Source organism: Barbus barbus, assembly GCF_936440315.1.
Source record: "Barbus barbus genome assembly, chromosome: 4".
Classification (NCBI taxonomy): Eukaryota; Metazoa; Chordata; class Actinopteri; order Cypriniformes; family Cyprinidae; genus Barbus; species Barbus barbus.
Window position 1 is genome coordinate 4,137,982 of NC_136732.1, and position 15,991 is coordinate 4,153,972.

Here is a 15,991-nt window from a genome sequence, read left to right on the forward strand (position 1 = left end):
CCCCTCCCCCTCAAAACAACTCCTCTACTCTTCCGGTCACGAGTGATGGAGCAAGGGCGTAGCTAGTGACGTAAGGAGTAAACGCTGGGATAAACGACAGGGAAAGCTGAAGCTGATGCTTCACTTTATAGCACTGACACCAGTCATGAGGGAGTACATTACCCTTAAACACTGAAAAGATATTAGGATATTAGGACAACATTACTCTTAGGACACCACAAACTAATTTATTTCATGAAAATGACTAATGACTTAAAAGGTAAAACAACGATGTCGGATGATTTTGAATCAGACAAGAGAAAACAACCTCAACACACAGGTACAAATATAACTACACTTTCAATATTATATGTAGAAATTAAAAAAAATTCTTCATGTCTGTCATCTTCAGGGAGTGATTGTGTGAAGAGCAGAAGATACAGAGCAGCTGTAGTGTGTTTGGTTCTGCTGTGTGTCCTTCTGCTGACTGCAGTCATAGTGCTGTGTGTCTACATCCACACAAACAACACAAACTACACACAAGAGACACACCAGCTACTAGCCAACAACACCAACCTCACAGAAGAAAGAGACCAGCTACTAACCAAGATCACCAAACTCACAGAAGAAAGAGACCAGCTAGCACACAAGAGCATGCAGCTGACAAAAGAGAGAGATGAGTTATTAAGTAAGAGTGATCTGATTAAAACAACAGACCAATTACATCAGGAGAAAAATGAACTGTTGAAAAGTATTCATGGAATGGGTAATTATGAACTATATTAAAACTAAAACAACCACTTATTAGTAGATCAGAGTGATGGGAATAAAGTGCTAATAGTTGAATTGTTTGGGTTTTCAGATGGATGGATTTACTATCAATCTAATCTGTACTTCATTTCCTCTGAGAAGAAGAGCTGGACTGAGAGCAGAAGATACTGTACAGAGAGAGGAGCAGATCTGATCATCATAAACAACACACAGGAACAAGTGAGTGAAACTAATGTTATAACTATGTTATCTATGAAAAGAAAATTGTTGTACTTTATCACATAACTGCTATTTTATTTATTATTTTTTTCTCAGGATTTTGTGAAGAAAATATCTGCTAATGGTAAATTCTGGATTGGTCTGACTGACAGTGATGTGGAGGGCAGCTGGAAATGGGTTGATGGCAGCACTCTGTCCTCTGGGTGAGAAAACACTGAACTGATCTGATTATTATGTAATAAATGATTCATACGGTCAACATCATATCACACAGAAGCAGCACTGAACATCTAATGCTGATCTGTTGATGCAGGTTCTGGAATTCTCGAGAACCCAATGGATATAGAAGAGAGAACTGTGCTCGGACTTATTCACCAGGATGGGCTGATTATCCATGTAGTGATCTTTCTCTATGGATCTGTGAAAAGAGCATTTTAAAATAAGTCATCACATGCAGTTTACATTTTCCTCTAAGAACAGCTATATTTAAATGAACTGCAACTGCTAGAACACAGTTTCTCTCTCTCTCTCTCTCTCTCTCTCCATACAGAGTAGAATAATTTACACCAAACAGAAGTAAAAGTGCAAATACACTTTGAATGAAGCAAAAAAAAAAATCTTTTTTTATTATAGACTTTTATAATAGATATAAAAGAAAACTGCTTCGATTTGTTTTGAGCAGTTATTACAGTAATTATGAATTTCTGTCAGTTAAAAAAAGAGGGAATTTGGAAGATGGAATATGACAAGTAAATATATATATATATATATATATATATATAAAATAGTATATCATTTGTACACAAAGTTTGATAAATATGTTTTATAAATATTTGATATGCATAAAACAATGGTGCTGTGTCAACAGTGAACTTGATAGCAAGATAAAATTCCTAGATTCCAACTGTGTAATAAGATCTGAATAGGGATTGGGTGTTTTCTTTCTTTTTAAGGTTTAACATCTAATCTTTAACTATGACAATCAAAATATGAGGTCAATAGTCAAATTGAACCACAGTAGCTGAGCCTTAAAGGTACAAGAAATGAAAGCAAGTGAAATCAACCTGAACAGAACCAAACAGAACATCATATTTTTTACCAATCTGAATATATATCTGAGAGTACTTATGTTAACAGAACTATTGCTGAGACATCGGAGATGAACAGAAAGAATGAGTGGAGATGATAATCTACCAGTACAGAAACTTTGAAAGTGACTTTGTTTGAGGACACAGTAACAATGCGGGGTATCTTCAAAGTTGATTTCCACAGAGATATCCCCTAATCAATCAATCTGTAATGCGGGAGACTCGAGAGGATCCATGTGCAGAGGTAATTTATTGAAACAGAGTCAAGCAGACCAGGGTCATACACAGAGAAGGCTAAGAAAGCTAACAACAAGCGATAAGCAAGACTTCACGAGTGAGCGCTGGCCAACTGGGCCTATAAATACACTAGTGCAGAGGTCACCAACGTGGTGCCTGCGGGCACCTGGTAGCCTGCATTGAGTCTCTGGGTTTAGAGCGTGCATTAGACTATGAAAAGTCATGGTCGGTTACAATGGCGATCAGCAGGCAGTAGCTACGCAGTACAGAGATTTTTAACTTTTGAACACCACAATGACATCAGATCAGTTCCATTCTGCTTTTCTGACTAACTAGGGCTAGAATATAAAGAGTGTAAGAAGATAATTCTGATGGTGAATAATACACCTTTTATTTAAGGGTCACATCCTATAGACTTCACACACTGAGATAACTTGTGTGCTGCTGTTTCAATCTAACTGTTGTTACAAACAGCAAAAAGCAGATTTGCAAAACTGTAAACAGACAAACAGAAGAACAATATTTAGCACTAGTACATGGTTACAATGATTGACTACACAAGACTAGTACCACAAGGATCTGTCTTAGGTCCTCTGCTATTTTCAATATACAAACCCGATTCCAAAAAAGTTGGGACACTGTACAAATTACGAATAAAAAAGGAATGCAATAATTTTGGATTTCATGAGAGCTACACATTCCAAACAAGTTGGGACAGGTAGCAATAAGAGGCAGGAAAAGTTAAATGTACATATAAGGAACAGCTGGAGGACCAATTTGCAACTTATTAGGTCAATTGGCAACGATTGGGTATAAAAAGAGCCTCTCAGAGTGGCAGTGTCTCTCAGAAGTCAAGATGGCAAGAGGATTCACCAATTCCCCCAATGCTGCGGCGAAAAATAGTGGAGCAATATCAGAAAGGAGTTTCTCAGAGAAAAATTGCAAAGAGTTTGAAGTTATCATCATCTACAGTGCATAATATCATCCAAAGATTCAGAGAATCTGGAACAATCTCTATGCGAAAGGGTCAAGGCCGGAAAACCATACTGGATGTCCGTGATCTTCGGGCCCTTAGACGGCACTGCATCACATACAGGAATGCTACTGTAATGGAAATCACAACATGGGCTCAGGAATACTTCCAGAAAACATTGTCGGTGAACACAATCCACCGTGCCATTCGCCGTTGCCGGCTAAAACTATAGGTCAAAAAAAAAGCCATATCTAAACATGATCCAGAAGCGCAGGCGTTTTCTCTGGGCCAAGGCTTATTTAAAATGTACTGTGGCAAAGTGGAAAACTGTTCTGTGGTCAGACGAATCAAAATTTGAAGTTCTTTTTGGAAAATTGGGACGCCATGTCATCCGGACTAAAGAGGACAAGGACAACCCAAGTTGTTATCAGCGCTCAGTTCAGAAGCCTGCATCTCTGATGGTATGGGGTTGCATGAGTGCGTGTGGCATGGGCAGCTTACACATCTGGAAAGTGCAATGCTGAACGGTATATCCAAGTTCTAGAACAACATATGCTCCCATCCAGACGTTGTCTCTTTCAGGGAAGACCTTGCATTTTCCAACATGACAATACCAGACCACATACTGCATCAATTACAACATCATGGCTGCGTAGAAGGAGGATCCGGGTACTGAAATGGCCAGACTGCAGTCCAGATCTTTCACCCATAGAAAACATCTTGCACATCATACAGTGAACGGCTCGTTTGTACTACGAAGTTGTTTTCCTGTATTTGTGACATCACAAATTGTAAATCCCGCCTACAGAAATTTGAATGGTTGGGGCTGAGGAGCACTGCGCTAGAGCCCGCGCTAGAGCCCTCTAGGGCCGGGCTTCGGGCCAATTTTCACGTCATAGTTCAGACGCGGGCCGGGCCTCGGGCCTGTTTTGGGGTTCTCCATATTTTATATTGTAGACATCCATCGATTAGCGATGAAAAACATTGCCGCGCTGGTGGAAACAACACGAGACCGTGCCGCAACTGAGAGCAGCTCGATGGTACACAATAGGCTAAAGCTTGCTGCAAAACCCCAGCAAACATAACCAAGAATGTGTCTGCGGGAAATAGTAAGGGGATATTTTAATTATTTACTACTAAACTAATGTTTTCTGAGTCTGTGTCGCAAGGATGAAGTTACTGATCCTGACTCGCCGTCTCCTCAGACGCACCTTTAGAGAGAAATGCATCTTTATTGATTATGATTAAAATTATATTAAAATAGTTTTTTTTTTTTCGATTTGTTTATTTCGTTAAGTAATAATTTAAAGCTTTCTATAGATATATTTATCATGTCTGTGAGGCATGTATTCGCTCAGCTTCGGTTCATTTTTGTGAAGCACTCCTTTTGAAGACGGCAGAAAGCGCATCATGTTTGTTTTCTTTGTTTCTTTGTTTTATAAAAGAACTACCTTTTGTTGGTATTGTGAGTGCACACAAATACAAGTAGACCCTTTACAGGTCCGAATGATGTATTACTCTTACCTTTATCAAAAAAAAAAAAAAAAAAACGACGGCGTAGGCTATTTTAATTTGTTTCCACTGAAAACAATGCAAGTGTTTGCGCTGGTGTCTCCATGTCCTGCAGAGCGCGCACATTATTATTATAGCGCAGGTTTAACGTTTAAACATTGTTATATATTTGAACTGTTTTAGTATATCTATAGATTTTATTTTAGGCAAGTCGTGATGATATGAGAAGGCTAATTTAACGAACAAAAATTCTCCAAACGTTTTTCTAAATGAACTTGATAAAAAAACGAAACGAAATATGATCATTTTGCCATTACACACAAAACTTAACTATTTTAATAGCCAAAACAGTAGCATAAACTGTTTTAGGAGAAGGGGGGAAAAAAGACGGGCTCGGGTCGGACTTGGGCCGGTAATTCTGATAAGCTGTCGGATGTGGGCCGGGCTAGGGCCTGAGCGTCTCGGACCAGGGCCGGGCTAGGGCCTAAATTTGAGGCATTTCGTTTTTCAAAAGGCGGTCCTTCATCAAACCCGAATCTAATCGAGTCGTTTGTGTCAGGCTGGAGAGAGAGGTATTGTAATAATGTGAATTTATGTGAAAAATAATGTGATTTTCAAACCACCAAGCATGAGAGCATGTTCTAGTACACCCCCAAAACAAAATCAAGACTTTGTAAAACAGCATAATGGGACCCCTTTAACTTTTCTGTTTACTGATGCTAAACTTTGAGGACACATTTGGAGAATGTTCAGTCTTTGTTTTCAATGAGATGTGACCTGTTACTATTGCTCTTAGTGCATCATTCAACTAAAGAAGCTCCTGATTGTGCACGCAAATACGCTATGCCATAATGCCATGACAGAAACAACTTACTAGTTTCATTTCCTCTAAAGTATTTTAAGCATAGCAGGTCAAATGTTTTCATCAAGTCTGTACGTGACATTTGGCCATGTATGGTTACCCATTCTCAGAATTTCTGCTCTGCATTTAATCCATCCTAAGTGCACACAGCAGTCAACACATACCCGGAGCAGTGGGCAGCCATTTATGCTGTGGCACCTTTGCTCAAGGGCACCTTTGGTTGTGGTATTGAAGGTGGAAGAGAGCGCTGTACATTCACTCCATTCACTCCCCCCACCTACAATTGCTGCCGGACCTGAGACTCGAACTCACAACCTTTTGGTTGATGCCCATAGTGACAGGGTGGGAGGAAAAAATATATTCTGTCTGGCCAAAAAAAAAAACCCAGACCAAATTTACATTCCCTGCATCCCCTAATAATCATTTATTAATCAATAATCATGTTGACCCTTTACTTTATTTAAAGGCTGAAGTGTAAGGTTTACCGTTTTATGAAAAGTCTTTAGTAAAGTTTTATTTGAACATTTTGTACATGTTATCATTGGTAATGTTATTGTTTTAGTGCTTATGCAAACAAAAAGTAATTTTATTTGTTGATTATTGATTTTAAATATAAAACATGGCAAAATGATTGATGTGTCAGTACTTTTTGAAAATGTCCAGCACATTTTAACAATACCGTGATAATACTGATAACTGTAATAATTTTGGTCACACTAATTGTGATAAGACATTTTCATACTGTTACATCTCTAATGTGGGGTAAAACATGTTACTATTTTACTAGAATCATTATGCAAAATACTACAGCATGTACATTTAATGAGCAAATTAATCCACGCAGAAGCACAGATCAAAGGAATTATTTATTTTTTCTGTCAGACTGTAAATGTAGTATTAATATTCCATCTCTCTCTCACCCAAAAATGAAAATACTGCCAACAGCTACCAGCAACTATTTGGTTACCAACACTCTTCACAATATCATCTCCCTGTAAAAGAAACTTATACATGGTTGGAACAACTTGAGGGTGAGTAAATGATGACAAGAACAACCCCCACACACACATTTCTGAGAAATGTGGGATGGAAAGAGAATATGAAGAGATGGATATCAACAGTAGTCAGGCCAAGGCAGAAAGAGAGCACGTGGACATCCAGAGAAGCCGAACACCTCAAAACACTGGTACCGAGACTCATTTTATTATAATAACAAATGAAAGTTTAGGTTTAAACAAATCATGGTTTGCATGGCACACTAAATTGCTAATGTGAGCTCTTTTTGTCATGTGAACCTGGGAGCACACAATGACCTGAACCCAAGACAGTCAGACATCTAATGCTAGTCTGTTGTTGCAGGTTCTGGGCGTCTGGAGAACATAGTGATAGCTCTGGTAAGGAGGATTGTGCTGTAAACCTGTCATCAGGATGGATTATGACGCACCGGTGCCCTGGGCACAGACTGATTAAAGGCCCCGCTCAGTTGAAATTACTATTTGAATTTAAGAAAAAATTTGGGCAATGGATTCTAATAGAATTTACATAAATATTCCCCACATGGAAGATCACAGATTAGATTAAGTTTTGTGTCCAAAGGAAACAGTATGGGCGGGGCTCCGCCTACAGGGACAATTTGATTGGAAGAGCATCTAGTGGGATGGACTGAAACCAGCCTGCTAAAAACTGGACACAAAGCTCTGCGCTTTTTGCTCACAAAACTTTGGCTTCGTCTCACTGATCGAGCTGCGAAGCCATAAAATCAGGCTAAGTGACTTCAGAACTAAGTGACTCGTTGGAACTTCGTTGAAACTTCTGACTGAAGAGACTTTCAAAACTGAGTCACCAGGAAAAGCAACCACTCACCGGAGGGCTTTCCTGGAAATGCGCCACCCAACGACAGCGCAGCAGCCAATCAGCAGCCTCGGGATTCCCCCGGTCAGCAAACAAGCCCCTGGTCAGCTGTCACCTCAATGCAAGTAAACAAACAAATCTCTATTTTGCTGGAAACTGGTGAATTGATCTGTATGCAGTCATCTGTATCTCTGCTTGTGATCTTCCTCAGGTGAATTTACGAAATAGCAAAAGAGTGCTAGACTTAAAACTTGCTTTAGACCGAATAAATCATTTCCTGAATGTATGTGTGTGTGTGTGTGTGTGTGTGTTTAGTTTAGTATTTTATCGTAGATTAGCTAATAAATTTCTTTAACTCCGGTGGCCACGAAAGCAAGCAGAATGAATAGGATACACTAAGTGCTAGACACTGGATGTCTAAGTTGATAAGGTGTAATCATAAGTGTTAAATCAGCTCAATTTAATTAAGTGAAGTGACATACTGCCAAGTATGGTGACCCATACTCGGAATTCGTGCTCTGCATTTAACCCATCCATAGTGCACACACACACCGTGAACATACACCCGGAGCAGTGGGCAGCCATTTTATGCTGCGGCGCCCGGGGAGCAGTTGGGGGTTCGGTGCCTTGCTCAAGGGCACCTCAGTCGTGGTATTGAGGGGTGGAGAGAGCGCTGGACATTCACTCCCCCCACCTACAATTCCTGCCGGCACGAGACTCGAACCTGCAACCTTTGGATTACGAGTCCGACTCTCTAACCATTAGGCCACGACTTCCCACAAATCAATAAAATCAATTAAGTCTATATTGAATCGTAATAATCGATTCCCTAAAGGATAAAATAAGAGTATTACATCTTTGAGGAAATAAATTAGTTTCTATGTTGTTGATGCACGTGTGCAGCTTTTGAAGCTTACTGTGGTTTTAAAACACATAGCAGCTAGTATTGCGCTGTTGTACTCTTGTACCTCCGATATCTCAATAGCAGTGATGCTAATAGCAGGAGTACCAAACAATGAGCTCCAACACACATCAGATCAAGAGTCTGCAGCTTCACACAAGAAAGAATGGACTGATGTTTGTGCTAGGCTAACAGCTAAATCTAGCTAATATTCACTATGACAGAAGCATGACCTGACAACTGTTTGCTAATGCTAATATTGCACTTAGCGTGCTTTACACAGGCCCCAGTCTGCTGTTAGCTGAGGGCATCCTACTTCTTCTAAAAACCTCAAGAGCAGAAGTTCAGAGTAGGACAGTCTCCATGAACAGATGTAGAACAACATTCACCAATTGAAGGGTTTCAAGAGACTGAAAATGTCTGAAAGATACAGGCGATACAGAAAATAAACAGAAAAAGTTAAGAGGAGATAATTATCGATGCCAGTGCAATACATGATCATTGCTTAACTGACTATGGACAGAGGAAAACAGCAAGGAACCTTAACTTCATATACTGTATGACTTTTATAATAAGCTTCATCAAGAAAGAAAATAAATAAATAAAATAATTACATGTTAAAAGTTGTGTTAGCAGGATATCACATGTTCCTGACCACAGTTGCAAAAGATCAAAACCAGAACCCTTCCCTGAGTACAACAACTTTACCAGCATTAGTGTACTATCTATCTATAATAACTGTGTTGAATGCAGTGCAAGTCATTTTGGATTAAAGCGTATACCAAATGCTTAGTTATAAATGAATATGCAAAGAGAGAAACACTGAGATGATGCGACTCCAGACATCAAAATAGAAAAAGGTGAAGCTCAAGAGAAGATAAAGAGGAGATGAAGATCTATGCTAATGACGATCCTATAAAGAGTCATGATGTCAGGACAGAAACAGAACTCAAACACTAAACAGCTCAACACACATGTACTAATTCTATTATAACTACTAACACATTTTAGTCACATTAGAGTTTAAGGGCCTCATGATGTGATCATGCCAATATGCTGTGATATATTAAAGATGTCTTCTATAAGGAAATGTCTCTTAGTGACAGAAGACACTTATTAGTTTCACTTCCTCTAGTGTTTTTAGATGCACCATTTGTAATGTCTGCCACATTTGAATGTTGTACCCTTAAAGATATTAATAGTACTTTTAAGTAGTCCAACATTTCCTCATGCAGTTGATAATATCTTTTGTAATTAAAAAAAAAGATTTATATATATTTGTATAGTTGGAACAGCATTGTTCTTCTGATAGGCGTTTCTACAGTGAGACTTGAGACCAAAGTAACTATTTCTCAACCAGTGTGTTTGTTATATACAAAGAGCTCATAACCCCCCCCCCCTGTAGTGAAGGAGCAACTATGATGAAGAGTAACTATACAGTGCAATTTCATTATGATCTGCAGTACATGAGTACAAAAGATAAAGCTTACACCCCCCCCCCCCCAGGATATCACATGTTCTTGACCACAGAGGTGCCTTTTAAAAGTAAAAGCTCAAAGCAGAAGTTCAGAGCAGTCCAGCTTACTTAAAGCAACAACTTCTAATAATCTCACATTTACATCTATCTTATTAATGGAATTCATGGAACATGGAATGGATAAAGATGAAGATAAAGAGGAGATGAACATCTATGCTAATGTCCATTCTTTAAACATTCATGATGTCAGGACAGAAACAGAGAACATCAGGAAACACCAAACTCCTCAACACACAGGTACTGCGACTCATTTCATTATAACAACAACACATTTGATACACATAACACATTTAAGTTATATGAGTGATTAATAATCTTCAGGGAGTGATTGTGTGAAGATCAGAAGATACAGATCAGTTGTAGTGTGTTTGGTTCTGCTGTGTGTTCTTCTGCTGACGGCAGTCATAGTGCTGTGTGTCTACATCCACACAAACAACACAAACTACACAGAAGACAGTGGTGAGCTACTAATTAACATCACCAATCTCACAGAATTGAAAGACCAACTACTAACCAAGAATACATTACTCACAGAAAAGACATACCAGCTACTAACTAAGATTGTCAACCTCACTGAAGCGAGAGACCAGCTAGTAAACAAGAGCATGCAGCTGACAAAAGAGAGAGATGAATTATTATCAAGTAACCGTGATCTGATTAAAACAACAGACCAATTACATCAGGAGAAAAATGAACTGCTGAAAAGTATTCATGGAATGGGTAATTATGAACTATATTAAAACTAAAACAACCACTTATTAGTAGAGTGTGATGAGAATAAAGTGCTAATAGTTGAATTGTTTGTGTTTTCAGATGGATGGATTTACTATCAATCTAATCTGTACTTCATTTCCTCTGAGAAGAAGAGCTGGACTGAGAGCAGAAGATACTGTACAGAGAGAGGAGCAGATCTGATCATCATAAACAACACACAGGAACAAGTGAGTGAAACTAATGTTATAACTAGGTTATCTATGGAAAGAAAATTGTTGTACTTTATCATCCATCCATCCATCTTCTTCCGCTTATCCGGGGCCGGGTCGCGGGGGCAGCAGTCTAAGCAGAAGAAGAAGAAGAAGTAGTTTTATTTATATAGCGCCTTTCCATTGCTCAAGGTCACTTTACATAGTGCTATACAAAACATTTACATACCCAAAAGACAATACAAACATATACAAAATAAAGCCACATTATCCAAAATGCAAATTAAACAGGTACGTTTTTAGCTGAGACTTGAAGGTAGATAAAGAAGATAAGTTACGAAGTGTAAGGGGTAGTGAATTCCATAATTTCGGAGCGTTGACACTGAATGACCTACCACCTACAGTGGACAGCCGATAACGAGGAATAGACAAAAAACCAAGCTCAGATGATCTGAGGGGCCGGAGTGGAGAGTAGGAGTACAGTAGGTCAGACAGATATGGAGGTGCAAGACCGTTTAATGCCTTAAATGTGAGAAGTAATATCTTAAAATGTATACGAGATGCCACAGGTAGCCAGTGAAGATCATGCAGTAGAGGAGTAATATGAGCAGAACGCCTGGTGGAGGTAAGAAGTCGTGCTGCTGAGTTTTGAACATACTGTAACCTTGCAATAAGTTTTTTAGGCAGACCGAGAAATAGAGCATTACAATAATCCAGACGTGATGTGATTAATGCATGAACTAAGATTTCAGCATCAGCTGGAGTCAGAGAAGATCGAAGACGTGCAATATTACGAAGATGGAAAAAAGAGGTTTTAACAACAGAAGAAATGTGAGAGGCAAAAGATAGAGATGAGTCAAATAAGACACCCAAGATTACGGACAGATGAAGAAGGCTTAACATGAACCCCCTCAATTTCAAAGGACAGGTCCATCCTTTTGACTGCGGCAGCAGAGCCAATCATCAAAATTTCAGTTTTGTTATTATTTAGCTTAAGGAAATTCAAGGACAACCAAAGCTTGATATCCCTGATGCATGCAGTAAGTGAGTCGGGCAGTGATAACCTATCAGAGCTGGTGGATAGGTAAATTTGAATGTCATCAGCATAGCAATGAAATTGAAGTCCATGCTTGCGTATGATGTCACCAAGTGGATATATGTAAATGATAAACAGAAGTGGTCCAAGAACCGAACCTTGAGGAACACCCTGTGAAACTGGAGCAGTGGCAGATTTAAACCCTTGTATGGTGATATAATATTTTCTATCGCTAATGTAGGAAATGAGCCAAGAAAGAGCTGAGCCAGTGATACCGATATCAGAGAGACGAGAGATGAGTATTTCATGGCAGACTGTGTCAAATGCAGCGCTTAGATCGAGAAGAATCAAGATGTTTATTAATCCAGAGTCCATGGACAGAAGAATGTCATTAACCACACAAAGAAGAGCAGTTTCAGTGCTATGTGATGAACGAAATCCTGACTGAAAAGGTTCAAAAAGGCCATTAGCATTTAAGTAAGATCTTAATTGTGAAGCCACAACTTTTTCAAGAATTTTACTTAGGAATGGTAAATTTGAGATTGGCCTATAGTTGTTCATGTGTAGATGGTCAAGAACTGTTTTTTTAAGTATGGGAGTCACCGCAGCCATTTTTAGTTCTGCTGGAACAATGGCAGATGCTAAGCTACAGTTAGTCATGTGTGTTATGAAAGGTTCAACCTCATGAACACACATCTTAAGCAAAACAGTAGGTATGGGATCAATCTGGCAGGATGTAGAATTTGACTTCACAATTAGATCTCTTATGGCAGCAGATGTAGTGTGAGTAAAGACAGAAAGAGAGTATGTTGGGTGAGACGAGTCAGCAGACATCAAATGAACATTTGAGTCAGTTGTATGAGAGGTGTCATTAGAGATGGATTCAGTGATTGACTTCAGTTTGTCTGAAAAGTAATGAGAAAAGTTATTCACAAGCTCCTCAGAGCCAGACATAACATGTTGTGGAGGATTAGTGAGTTTGTTGACCATAGCAAACAGAGATTTGGGCCTGCACATGGAATTCTTAATAGTAGAAGAGACATATGAGGATCTTGCAGCATTAAGGGCTGTACGGTAATTGAGCAAATGTTCTTTCAAAGCCGAAGAGTGCACACTGAGACCAGTTTTCCTATACAGTCTTTCCAAGCGTCGTCCCATAGCTTTCATTGCTCGTAGTGCAGGAGTGAACCAGGGTGAAACATGTGTAGATGGAACCAATCTAGTTTTAACAGGAGCATGTTTCTCAAGTTTGTGGGAAATTGTATTATTATAGATGCTGCATATTTCTGATGGACAGTTGGATAATAAACAATCAGACAAGGTCGAACCCCTTATTGAATCAGAAAAACCAGATGGATCGACAGAACAGATTTTACGATAAGTGAGCATTTTTTTCACAGGTGATGTAGAAATTGGTAAACTAAAACTGAAGTTTAGTAGTTAGTGATCTGAAAAAGCTAAATCAGTTCTACTAACAATAATATTATTTAAACCAGATGTACATATAAGATCCAATATATGACCCCTGGAGTGTGTAGCAAAAGTTACATGTTGAGTTAGACTGAAACAATCCAGAACAGACAACAGTTCCTTGCATTGTACAGTATCTTCATGTATATTGAAATCACCGAGAAGAAGTACAGATGAATGACTAGCACAGACAAGTGTAAGTAACTCACTAATCTCAGAGAAAAAATCTAAATGAAGTTTTGGAGGTCGATAAATTAAGATTACAGCCATTGTTGTTTTGTCAGTCATTTTCAATGCAAGATATTCAAAAGATGCAACGTCATGGAACTCGATCTTAGATATGTTGATACTCTCACGACAAACTACAGCCAACCCTCCACCTCTACGATGGAGACGAGGTTGAGATAAGTAGATGTACCCAGAAGGTGTTAAGAGGTTTAGATGAAAAAAGTCATTAGGCACTTGCCAGGTTTCCGTCAAAAGTAGCATGTCCAGATTTGCGTCAATGATAATGTCATTTAGCACTGATGCCTTATCTGTTAACGAGCGAGTGTTCAATAGCGCACATCGCATATCTGAAGATGCAACATTGCAGTTCCCAAGGACGGGATCAACACGTAATGGTCTCAGAAGTAATGGTCTTCCTAAAAGCACGGGTGCTGGTACAGATAACCGGAATACTGTTTGAAGACGAGCAGTGGTAACTCCGAAGTTTCTTCCGTGAACGGTGTATGTAGCGGGGTCGGCGTAAAATACCAACTTGTTCACACCATTTATAAGTGTCTGAAGCCAAGCGGATAGATCCTTTTAAGAATCTAAGTTGAGCAGAAGAAAATTGCAACGCCATCTCGGGAGAAGTCCCTTTGTTAACATCAGCCAAAGACAGCGCAAAAAGACCGAAAAACAAAACCTGCCAGTTGTTACACGTCGACATGTCCAAAAGCCAATGAAGCCCACACGACTTACCGATTTAACTACGTTAGCCAGAACTGTGTCGAATCCACAATCCACACAATCCACAGAAGGGAAGGCTACCCAACCATACCGAGGATTGACAACACAAAATGATAAAGAGAGTGGAGACTCACTGTATCAGATGTCGAGGAGGATTTGGAAGGAATGGAGAGGGCTCGCAGCCGAACAGTGTGAAGGCTGCGAGCCCTCTCAGGATCAGAAAAAGGCTCAGAAAAAAGGATCAGAAAAAGGCCAGGTCAGTCATCCAGGTATAATTGAGTGAAGAAAATAGTCCAAAAATAATAATAATCCAAGTAATCCAGATAAATTGAGTCCAGCAGAGGAATATCCAAAAGACGTATAAACAGATAAACAGACAAAATACCAGCGTGAAGCGGCAGCACAAACGCGCCAGCGTTCTCACACCGGAAGTGAAAAGATTCATCAGTGGAGACTAACAGAGATGCCCAGACTTCCCTCTCCCTAGACACTTCCTCCAGCTCTTCCGGGGGGACACCGAGGCGTTCCCAGGCCAGCCGGGAGACATAGTCTCTCCAGCGTGTCCTAGGTCTTCCCCGGGGTCTCCTCCCAGTGGGACGTGCCCGGAACACCTTCCCGGGAAGGCGTGCAGGAGGCATCCGGAACAGATGCCCGAGCCACCTCAGCTGACCCCTCTCAATGTGAAGGAGCAGCGGCTCTACTCTGAGCTCCTCCCGAGTGACCGAGCTTCTCACCCTATCTCTAAGGGATCGCCCAGCCACCCTGCGGAGAAAGCTCATTTCAGCCGCCTGTATCCGGGATCTTGTCCTTTCGGTCATGACCCAAAGCTCATGACCATAGGTGAGAGTAGGAACATAGATTGACCGGTAAATCGAGAGCTTCGCCTTGCGGCTCAGCTCTTTCTTCACCACGACAGACCAGTACATCGACCGCATTACTGCAGAAGATGCACCGATCCGTCTGTCAATCTCCCGTTCCATCCTTCCCTCACTCGTGAACAAAACCCCAAGATACTTAAACTCCTCCACTTGAGGCAATAACAGTTAAAATAACAGTTATCATATAACTGTTATTTTATTTTATTTGTATTTTTTTTCTCAGGATTTTGTGAAGAAAATATCTGCTAATGGTAAATTCTGGATTGGTCTGACTGACAGTGATGTGGAGGGCAGCTGGAAATGGGTTGATGGCAGCACTCTGTCCTCTGGGTGAGAAAACACTGAACTGATCTGATTATTATGTAATAAATGATTCATACAGTCAATATCATATCACACAGAAGCAGCACTGAACATCTAATGCTGATCTGTTGATGCAGGTTCTGGAATCCTCGAGAACCCAATGGACATAGAAGAGAGAACTGTGTTCTGACTTATTCACCAGGATGGGCTGATTATCCATGTAGTGATCTTTTTCTATGGATCTGTGAAAAGAGCATTTTAAAATAAGTCATCACATGAACTGCAGGTTCATGTAATAAAATACATATGGGTACGTTTTCCTCTAAGAACAGCTATATATAAATGAACTGCAACTGCTAGAACACAGTTTCTCTCTCTCTCTCTTGCTCTCTCTCTCCATACAGAGTAGAATAATTTACACCAAACAGAAGTGAAAGTGCAAATACACTCTTTAAATGCAGCTAATGTTTTTTTTCCTTATGTATTTATTTTCTTTT

The 15,991-nt window shown here is 39.8% G+C and overlaps 2 protein-coding genes across 2 annotated transcripts in view; one reads left to right on the top strand and one right to left on the bottom strand.

Annotated features, from left to right (window-relative positions):
* Window positions 1-15,991, bottom strand: part of LOC306866526 (NACHT, LRR and PYD domains-containing protein 12-like) — a 422,442-nt gene that overhangs the window by 299,695 nt on the left and 106,756 nt on the right. The window lies entirely within an intron of this gene.
* Window positions 10,035-15,525, top strand: LOC306861203 (uncharacterized protein; the record flags this gene model as incomplete). The annotated part of the gene is made up of 4 exons (XM_079403343.1): window positions 10,035-10,167; window positions 10,252-10,635; window positions 10,744-10,871; window positions 15,415-15,525. The coding sequence occupies 4 exons, from the start codon at window positions 10,035-10,037 to the stop codon at window positions 15,523-15,525; spliced, it is 756 nt and encodes a 251-aa protein (XP_079259469.1).